The 10848-nt window shown below is 30.1% G+C and overlaps 1 protein-coding gene across 1 annotated transcript; it reads left to right on the forward strand.

The window, feature by feature from the left end:
- Positions 1-4245: 4245 nt before the first annotated feature.
- On the forward strand, positions 4246-4906 carry LOC108744756. Its single transcript, XM_018480665.1, has 4 exons — positions 4246-4542; positions 4609-4665; positions 4730-4792; positions 4901-4906. The coding sequence occupies exons 1-4, from the start codon at positions 4249-4251 to the stop codon at positions 4904-4906; spliced, it is 420 nt and encodes a 139-aa protein (XP_018336167.1). The 5' UTR covers positions 4246-4248.
- The last annotated feature ends 5942 nt before the right edge of the window (positions 4907-10848 follow it).

Here is a 10848-nt window from a genome sequence, read left to right on the forward strand (position 1 = left end):
GTTTACCGGAGTCGTGAGTTTTACGAAATTTGGCTGCAATAACTGACGACCTCAAAAAGAAATTGGCCTATGATTGTATAATCATTTGCTCTACTTGTTACATCTACTAACAAAAATGTTGCTATCACCAATTGACAACAGCAATAACAGTACGAAAGCCACCTTAAAAGACACTCCCACTTTAGAAATAAATAATGGTTTTGAATTTTTATGCAATTTATTTGTATTACCAAAAAAACTGCAGAAAATAAAAAACTACTTTAGAATGTGTATAAATTGTCATTGGTATCTATAGCAAGGGTAACACATTATTTTGCAAACGCGGTTTATGTTTTGCTGAACATTTTTGTGGAATTTTAGGATTTATTGTTAGTGTTTTATTTAGTTTCAGTTCTACTTATGGATTCCCGGTCAAGTGAGCATAAAATAAATTCAATTTACCTATTAGTAACTATTAGCTGTGCACCCGTCGGCATTTTTATCAATTTGTGAATCAATCTTATCGTCGTTCCGGACTTTCTTTACAGGCCTTTTTAAAATCAAAAACTGCCGCCAAGCGAATGTTATTCCAAATGTCATTTAAATTAAATGCTACGCCTTTCTATAAGTAAGGAAAGTTTCACATATCCCAGTAACTAGAACATCCCACAACTACGTATTTATTTCTTCTTTTGCCCTTCTTTTTTTTTCCGCTTCTGTTTCTAATCTTTTAGATTTTAGAAGGTGTGCTACTATTTTATCCCTCAGCTTCTGTATTAACTTCTCTGTTCTGCTTCCTTTCTTAATACTTCGACATTTCTAACTTTTTCTCCATATATAATTATTATTACATTTTTATACCTTTTCATTTTGACGTATGACCCTAATTAATGATTGCTTAAATAACAAAACAGAGTCATCACAATCTTTTTCGAGATGTAAGCAACAGACAAAGGCAAGCAGGTAATTCCGATTGACACGTATATGTTTAGATTACATGTTAGTAATTCACGCTTCCGAAAATTTCGAACTCACAACCATTGTACAACTATTTAAGGATTTACTTTCTCTTAACTCTTGTAATGAATGTACCACGATTGTATAATCTACACTTAATAAGTTATTCACGTTGGGTTGTCTTGTAGTTCCTTCATCCAAAATTTATAATAATTATTATCCGAATTTAGCAGAAGGATAGACGTACCCAGAGATCATGACCGTCAAAGGTCGAGGCTGCATTCACATGAACAGACAACTATTATAAAAGAAAGTCATTTTCTCTTAAAAAAAAGGACATCAAATGCTTTCGCTTATACAAGTCAAATATTATAAACAATAATCTATCCATTAAACCTGTTTATCGTCACGTAATATTAACACACAAAAGTCAATGCCTTTCAGGATATTAATTAATGTACATCAGCATATATAATTAAGTATTTAGTATATTTCCGGCATCAGTTTCATTCTATGTAAAGAATGACAAGAAAATAATTAGCATCACATTGTAACATTGCAAAGTTTACGTGTTCATGACTGCACCACCATATACTAATTAATTATTCATCATTAAATTAAATTACTCATTATCTTACCACGCCACGACAAAAAGAGCTATTTAAATGATTACTTGACAATCAGAATATTTCACTTAAAAAGGGCAATCTTCAAGGGAACATGCTTTTCCATATACCTAATAGTAACGTTATCTCCAGGGGTCACAATGACTCGTGATCTAATATAAAAGCAGTTACTACTATTGGGAGTAGTCTTTATCTTCTTCATTTTCGATTTTTATTTAATAGTTTCAAAAATAAAAATAGCATGAGGGCTTTTTGGAATAAACAGTGAAACGCGGTACGAATTTTTTTTATTTAAATATTTCCAAAATCCCTGAGGAGTCGTCAAGAAACGGAAAACTCGTTCAATATTATAAATAATTACTTATATATAAAATTAAACCCTCACTATTTTTTAAAAAGGAACTTAGTTTTAAAAAACTTATTTGTAACATTTTAGTGATTCCTTCAAAATCAAGATAATTTGTGTAGGGTAATATAAGAAAAATTTTAGGAAATACGGACTAATAGCACATGCCCCGCTCTAAATATTGTAAAATAGATAATTACTTCAATAATTTATTCAATTTGGACAATATGGTGCCATCTATCAATATTTGGTGTTAACTGATGTATTTCAAATGCTGGACAAGAGCCTAGTTCAACTCATAATAGTATAAACACGCGAAAGGCTAGGAAACTAGACGTGCTGATGATATCTAGTAAGATCAGAATATCAGTCTACATATTGTTGTTATTACTGACCAAGAATTCAATCATTTTTTTAAAAATTTAATAAGAAAATTACGCTTTCTATTAACATTCTTTACTCATTTATTTCACCCAGTAATAACTTCTTTAAGTTTAAATGTCAAATTTTTAATAATTGCTAACTGTATTTGCGAAAAGAATGTACAAGATAAATTATAGATAATAAACACATACGTGTACAGGAGGATTATAGCTCAATAAAAAATTCAGGAAGTGATAGCTATAATTTTATTGGCGAAAGTAATGCCAGCTACGCTTATGATTGTAAGAAAAAGCAGCCAGCAGATATGAGTTAGCTCCTAATTTAGACGACAATGAATATATTGACGATAACATTTGGACTAAGTACCCCTTCTTAATTAAAAAAAGAAGTAATAAAGTCATCGGCACACAATTTATTGAAAGTTTTTCTTTACTGCGCTTAGATGATAGCTTTCTAAACCACTGGTCATCTGATTACCACTACATTTCACAATCTTCCTGTTAAACCATATACTTAAAACTTCATGTTTTTGTTAAGCACAGTGAACCATTAAAAACATATAATAAAAGGACATTTACTTTTTGCTATGTTCCTACAAAATGTTACTGCACAACAGCAAGTTTATGCAATTGTCATGTAACATCTTCATCAAGCAATATCCATTGTTTCAGTTAATTTGTTACAGTACATCAAGAAGTACAGTTAAACTTGTTCTTTTTTTTCATTAAACGTGTCTACACGATACTTTGCTAAAATTAGCATGGAATTATTGTTGCTTTTATTGTTAGAACAACTTTTTACACAATCCTTGTGTTTCCCTACAGGACAAACTATAGGAAATAATTTGCAGGTATTTCATAGTTTTTATGTCACAATTAAACTAGTGTAACCGTGTTGCTAATTTTTAGTTTTTACTGCAGTGAATCGATCATTTTATTATCAGGAAACATAGTGACATATATGTTATGCTTTTACTTTTAAATCAGCATAGGTGTCTCAGAGTTGGAGCATTTACATAATTATAATAAAAAACTTGTTTGCATTAACTGCTAGTATGCCTTCTCAGTGCATTTCAAAATAATTTATTTCTGCCAATATTAACTGCATTTATTCTCAACAATTAGAAATAGTTTTACGCGGTGAAGTCGCTAATTGTTAATAAATTTGAATAGTTAATATTTGTACTTTAGTCAAATTACTGTTAAAAAACGGACAGACAGACACACGAGTGCTCCTATAAGAGTTCCATATTTCATTCGGGAGTACGGAACCCTAACCAACTTAACATTGTAGTTGAAAAAGAAACATGTTCTCTCATACATCCAAACTGTAAATGTAAATTTGTACAGATAATATTGTTTTATTGACAGATTTACTACGTTATCTTCAAACATATACATCCTATTAATTTTCCTGTGATCTATAAATCAAGAATTATTATCTTTTTTTTTTCATTTGTATTGTAGGTTCAGTAGTTTCGGAGATAAACAGGGAAATTAGTCAATTCGATATGTAAGACGATACAGTTTCCAAAACTTTTTTTCAATTTCCTATTCACTCGCAAAAATAACTTCCATGTTCAAAATTAATTTATTTATGTTATGCGTTCGTGTTTGTTCATATGTGTACCAAATTTCAACTTAATCGGTCCAGTAGATTAAGAGCAAATTGACTATGACATACCGACAGACAGACATACGAGTGATCCTATAAGAGACTGAGGCAATAAATATTTACTGCTCTTTGGATTCTTGCATCACTACCACCTGTAAAAGAGTGTAGTATAAATTCTTTAAAATAATTTTCAAATTATAAAATGTCAACAACTTTCGGTGCTTAAAGATGAATTATCCTTCAAACTCCACAAGCAACACATCCAGTCGAATTTGTAATGTTTAAATGTATTAATATTGTAGGTATATACTCTCTTTTTTTCTGTATTTTAAGCTTTCTCCCATGGACGCACTCGGTATAAAGAAAAATATTTCAGAGCTTAGTGAAAATGAAATAAATACATCAGATCAGTTAACTGTCGTTTGGAATGCAACAAAAAATTGTACAAATACAAAAGCTTCACGAAAATCATATGATAAAAGCAATGACGTCGAAGAAATTGATGTGAAGAATAATGGCACAACTAAAACACAAAAGCAAGAAGACGATGACGACGAATTTGATGATTCAGGCGATGGAGGAGGCCAAAACTTTGTTACAATGCTAATTTCAACTTTTCTTGGAAGTCTAAGTACTGTAAGTTTATTATTTGTAAAAAAGTAGCGATTAATGTTTAAAATCTCGGTTTATTATTTTCTACAGCCTGAAGGTGGAGTTGATGTGGATGCTTTGGTTGCTTTAATTGGAACTCTGAGTGTTGTAAGTAAACATTAAGTTTCTGTAACATAATTTATTTAACATTCAGTCGTTTGTCTACATCTAGATGAGGGATGACGGAACATACGATTTTACCGGTTTGCAAACCACTCTTATGAATTTCCTTGGGGTAAGTGCAATACGTATAGGTACTTACTGTAACACCAAAATAATTTTTAGCTGTTTTTAAACCCATATGGCTATTGTTTCATTAAATAAATAAACCTTCCATTACTAGAAATAGATAATTTTACTTAATGAACAGATCAAAGCGCTGTAACAATTAGGTATCAATAAGCAGAAGGCTATTAAATTATTAGTTACTGTTACTTCTTAAATAATTGACGTAGATGTCGTAAACGTAACTATTATTACTTGGTTCAACGGTAATAATTGTACCCAACCGTGTCACAATGAATTTATAGATAATCGGCGCTATATCCAAGAACAAGTGTACACTTTTCAATAATTACCATATTCATTTTTTTATACGTTTATTAAGTTCCTTGCAACAAATCTAAATGCAGGCGCAGATATGTGTACATTAGGTGTATACGTATGCAAATCACACCTTTTGCATTTTCTGTGGGAAAGATATTGCAGTTTTAGTCATTACAGGATTAAAAACATTCAAGTTGCAAAGTAAAGCAGCAAAGATCATTGTCATTTTAAATGGCTATCAAGATAAACTCTCAAATCTTTAATTGCTACATGATTTCATTAAAAAAAAAGCAGCTTTTAGACAGAGCTGCACCGAGCTTTACTCCGAAAGCTTTTCGGGCTTGAAAATACTGTAAGTAGTTGACGCTTGCTAAACGAATAACTTAATAATATAAAAATGCTTTGTTATTTGTAATCCCAAGGGTTTCAACCACTTTGAAAGTACTTAAGAGGTTTGAATCTACTTAAAGTAAGGGCTTTATTGTATAGGTACTTTCAAAATTACGCACAACAAAGAAAAAAGGTTACATTAACACAAAAAATATAGGCAAGGCTTATTGCTTCGCTTATGTAACTCTATAATCATTTAAAATGCATATAAAAATTACTGTCCTTTCTCTTTTAATTAATACTACATAAAATTGTTTATAATAATAGCATTTGATTCAGATTTAATTGCTGAAAATGCTGTTCATGTAACAAGTTTTATAATGTTATATTATAAGATGTATTTGGAAACTTCACTTGAAAAAAAAAAACGTTTATTAACAAAAAACTAGGCAGGTAACCTATGCAATGCAGATATTACTTAAATTTAGTTATCGTAATAAAACTAATGAGCGTTATTAAGTAGTTAATAATATGCTTAGGTAAAATTTACATTTATTGCAAACGATGAAAGAAGAGATTGTCCTTAATATACTTTTACATATGAATTTTATTATATTATTATGTAGCCGACGTGCTTTCATGAATAGTTGTAATAGTGTCTATTGAAGTTGCTAATATTGGGGGTTCTAATCTCTTCCAAATTTAGTATTACTACCAGATTTCTTCACTGGTTTCTTAGGAAAGTCTGGAAAATTTATCGCTGTTACATCAAAATGGAAGTACAGTGTACATTACCCATAGTGAATAGCTTTTTTAAACGGATTTTATTTCTAGAACACGATGTCAATGTTAAATGGATATAAATACGATATATTTTTTACTTTCTCGTTCGTTATTTTATAGTGTTTGTATTTCTTGTTATTAAGGGTGGAGGTTCTGATGTTGGAGCTTTCGTGGGAGGACTCCTTGGAGCCGTAATCAAAGGACTTGCTAATCCACCAGGAGCTGTAAGCTCAGCAAAACATGCTTTTATAAACATATCATTGTCTGGTTTATTTCAATTTTCAGAAAGGCGCTGGAAAGCTAACCGGATCTATTGTTGGTCAAGTGTTACCAGCTTTAAGCGCACCAGTTAGTAAATGCATTATTTTTTTTAAACTAAATGATTATTTGTTTACATACTCTTAATTAGTATAGAGTAGTTTTAATAAAATTTAAAGAAATTTAGATGCATTTGATGTATATGTACGTAATAAAAACTTTTTTTGGACATGTCTATATAGATACACATTTAAAAGCTACATATGCATTGAATTACGAATACATATTAATCACAGCATAGATTTTCTACAATAAATTTCTTTTGGTAAAATGTACCTGCAATTTACTTGATAAAAATAAAACTCAGTATTTTAATAAAATTTGTATATCAAGAACACGAAGTAATGGTTTCGCCTTATGTTATTCCAAATGTCATTTAAATTAAATGCTACGCCTTTCTATAAGTAAGGAAAGTTTCACATATCCCAGTAACTAGAACATCCCACAACTACGTATTTATTTCTTCTTTTGCCCTTCTTTTTTTTTCCGCTTCTGTTTCTAATCTTTTAGATTTTAGAAGGTGTGCTACTATTTTATCCCTCAGCTTCTGTATTAACTTCTCTGTTCTGCTTCCTTTCTTAATACTTCGACATTTCTAACTTTTTCTCCATATATAATTATTATTACATTTTTATACCTTTTCATTTTGACGTATGACCCTAATTAATGATTGCTTAAATAACAAAACAGAGTCATCACAATCTTTTTCGAGATGTAAGCAACAGACAAAGGCAAGCAGGTAATTCCGATTGACACGTATATGTTTAGATTACATGTTAGTAATTCACGCTTCCGAAAATTTCGAACTCACAACCATTGTACAACTATTTAAGGATTTACTTTCTCTTAACTCTTGTAATGAATGTACCACGATTGTATAATCTACACTTAATAAGTTATTCACGTTGGGTTGTCTTGTAGTTCCTTCATCCAAAATTTATAATAATTATTATCCGAATTTAGCAGAAGGAATAATAATAATAATCTATCCATTAAACCTGTTTATCGTCACGTAATATTAACACACAAAAGTCAATGCCTTTCAGGATATTAATTAATGTACATCAGCATATATAATTAAGTATTTAGTATATTTCCGGCATCAGTTTCATTCTATGTAAAGAATGACAAGAAAATAATTAGCATCACATTGTAACATTGCAAAGTTTACGTGTTCATGACTGCACCACCATATACTAATTAATTATTCATCATTAAATTAAATTACTCATTATCTTACCACGCCACGACAAAAAGAGCTATTTAAATGATTACTTGACAATCAGAATATTTCACTTAAAAGGGGCAATCTTCAAGGGAACATGCTTTTCCATATACCTAATAGTAGCGTTATCTCCAGGGGTCACAATGACTCGTGATCTAATATAAAAGCAGTTACTACTATTGGGAGTAGTCTTTATCTTCTTCATTTTCGATTTTTATTTAATAGTTTCAAAAATAAAAATAGCATGAGGGCTTTTTGGAATAAACAGTGAAACGCGGTACGTATTTTTTTTATTTAAATATTTCCAAAATCCCTGAGGAGTCGTCAAGAAACGGAAAACTCGTTCAATATTATAAATAATTACTTATATATAAATTTATTAAACCCTCACTGTTTTTTAAACATTTTCTGGATGAAAGTATGAAAGGAACTTAGTTTTAAAAACTTATTTGTAACATTTTAGTGATTCCTTCAAAATCAAGATAATTTGTGTAGGGTAATATAAGAAAAATTTTAGAAAATACGGACTAATAGCACATGCCCCGCTCTAAATATTGTAAAATAGATAATTACTTCAATAANTGGGATTTTGAAGTGAATAATAAAAGTTGGTTAATTTCAACAAAAGTTTTGTAGGCAGCATATATTTAATTACCTGCCTATTCCACCATAGATGTATTTGTTATAAGCTGGAGTAAAATTTACATAAATAAACTAAATATTTATTATATGATACAATTATGTATTTTATTTTATTTCCTTTCTGCAAGCGTGAAGGATTTTGTAAAGATTTTAAGCCTAAGATGCAATTTCCCAATTGTGCAAACTGCATCAAAATTGGAACTATTTCTAAGTAAAATTTAGCAAAAAAATCTTAAATGGGATAATAATTTCTCTGTATTTGTTTATCTTATTTCCTAATATTCTGTCAAATGTAACGTTGTTTCGAACATATGAAGACAACGACTTAACTAATAAACAAACGAAGACGATCAATTGTTAATTAAATTGCAGCACTTAAATCACAGAGAATTTGTGTCAATTAACGCCGTATTGTTCGCGTAACATTACACGAACAAAGGAAAAAGAATAATTGGAAAGGTGTTTGTGGGGTAGGTGGTAATTATATACAGTAACTTTCTCTGTCATTCCAAATTAGGCAAATATTACGTTTCCTTGGCACATGTAATTATCGGAAATTCATCATCGTCAAAGAAAACGATGTCGACTGATAAGTTTTCGGATGAGCCAATCAATAACGCTTATTTCTGTCAACGGGGCCAATAATTTCCTTGTTGAGACATCATTATATAACACACCAGTTGCACCCAATAAATATAACATATGCACGAGTATTTCAAACTTTTTGGGTATTTCTCAATGAGGTAATAAGCAAAGCACCTACTTTTAAAGGCGGGTTGTTTCTTAATACATTCTTTTTTTAAACCAGTTTTTACGTTAATGCTGAAAATGGAGATAATGACCAGATGAGACGGCAACTTTTCCCAACGGACTTATATGATATAATTAATCAGAACAGTGCCACCGTAGTCAATGAACTTAAAATAAAATTTACAAACATTGCAAATTTTATATGTTTGATGAAAAAATGCATTGTTTATTTTAAAGTTTACTTGGTTACAATGTAACTAAACGTATGAAATTGTAATATCAACATTTTCCATATTATGTTCAAAGGTCAATTTATAATGGTCATTTACTCTCAAATAATTGCAGTTTTGATTACCTTATATTGTAGAATTGCAATTATTAGTTAATTTCAAATTCTCTCAACAATTCTACTATCATGAATTGCAACGTATAGATTTCTTACCTCTGCCTTGTTAGATAACAGTTATTATATCATTTTTATTTGGTAATAATCACTTGTTTTGAATGGACTTCCTTCACCTCTAACCTGCAATTACTTAAGAATATGAATACTAAAGATGTCAAGCTTGACTTACAGTCAGTCAAACTGTAAAGATTTCATTTAACATGTATTACCATATATATGTAATAATCATATGTAAGAGTTTTATCAGAATATGGAACCAATACCTACGATAAATATGCTTTTTGTAAGTGTATCAGATATTAAAATATAAACAAATAGTGATTATTAGTAATTATTTATTTATTTTATATGTAATTAACAGCAACCTAATATAACAACTATTTATAACAGTACATACATTAATAAAGTCGTATTCTGGCATTATAAAATATTCAGTTAGCAGCAGATATTAATTAAATGGTGAAAACTGGATATGATACAGTTTTGCCCTTAAAGACTTTCTTCAATTTCTGAGAAGATTTATCGGATAATGCCTAGTTCCCTCCCATATACCTGTTTTTAATTAGGGTTAAAATTTTCGGTATGTTGAATTCCCTCCTAATTATACATCAATTGCCTCCCAACGGCGGCGGACCATAAGTGCTAATTGCCACTATAAAGTCATAAAGAGTTGTTTAAATAATACAGCCTCACATCACATATTAATCTTAATATTATTCATATATTATAGACACCACAATAACAATAATAATTTTATCAGACTACCCTTCTATTGGTCAAATACAAGACAAACTAAAACTAATAAAGTTTTTCTAGATGATTGCATCAAAAAGCTAGACGCACACGAATTTCCAAACATTGAATTTGTTAAGGTAGTGGGAAACCATTTTAAAATTAAATAAATAAACATTTCATAACTGATATGTGTTTTCTTTCTGAAATTATTTTATCTTTAATTTACTGAAGTACTGAAGTGCACTATAAATGTATATTTATTTTCGATAAATAAAATCGGCAAGTAGTCGTTAACTTAATTATCGGAGCTGATATGAACGGGAGGAAACTCGGCTAGTACCCGGGGAGAATTCGACTATCTATATTTTATCCAAAACTACCTGCGGGAGACCGTCCATGACGTGCTGATGAGACTTAATAAGATCAAAATCAGTTGAAATCAAACTGCAACCTAAAATTAAAGCACTAACCCTGAATGCGATAGCTTGGAATTCAAATTTTATTATAATTTTAAACGTACAAAATCAGAATTTTAGTTCTGTATCTTTGTAGCAGA

The sequence above is a fragment of the Agrilus planipennis genome, unplaced genomic scaffold, assembly GCF_000699045.2.
Source record: "Agrilus planipennis isolate EAB-ADULT unplaced genomic scaffold, Apla_2.0 scaffold35, whole genome shotgun sequence".
In the NCBI taxonomy this organism is placed as follows: Eukaryota; Metazoa; Arthropoda; class Insecta; order Coleoptera; family Buprestidae; genus Agrilus; species Agrilus planipennis.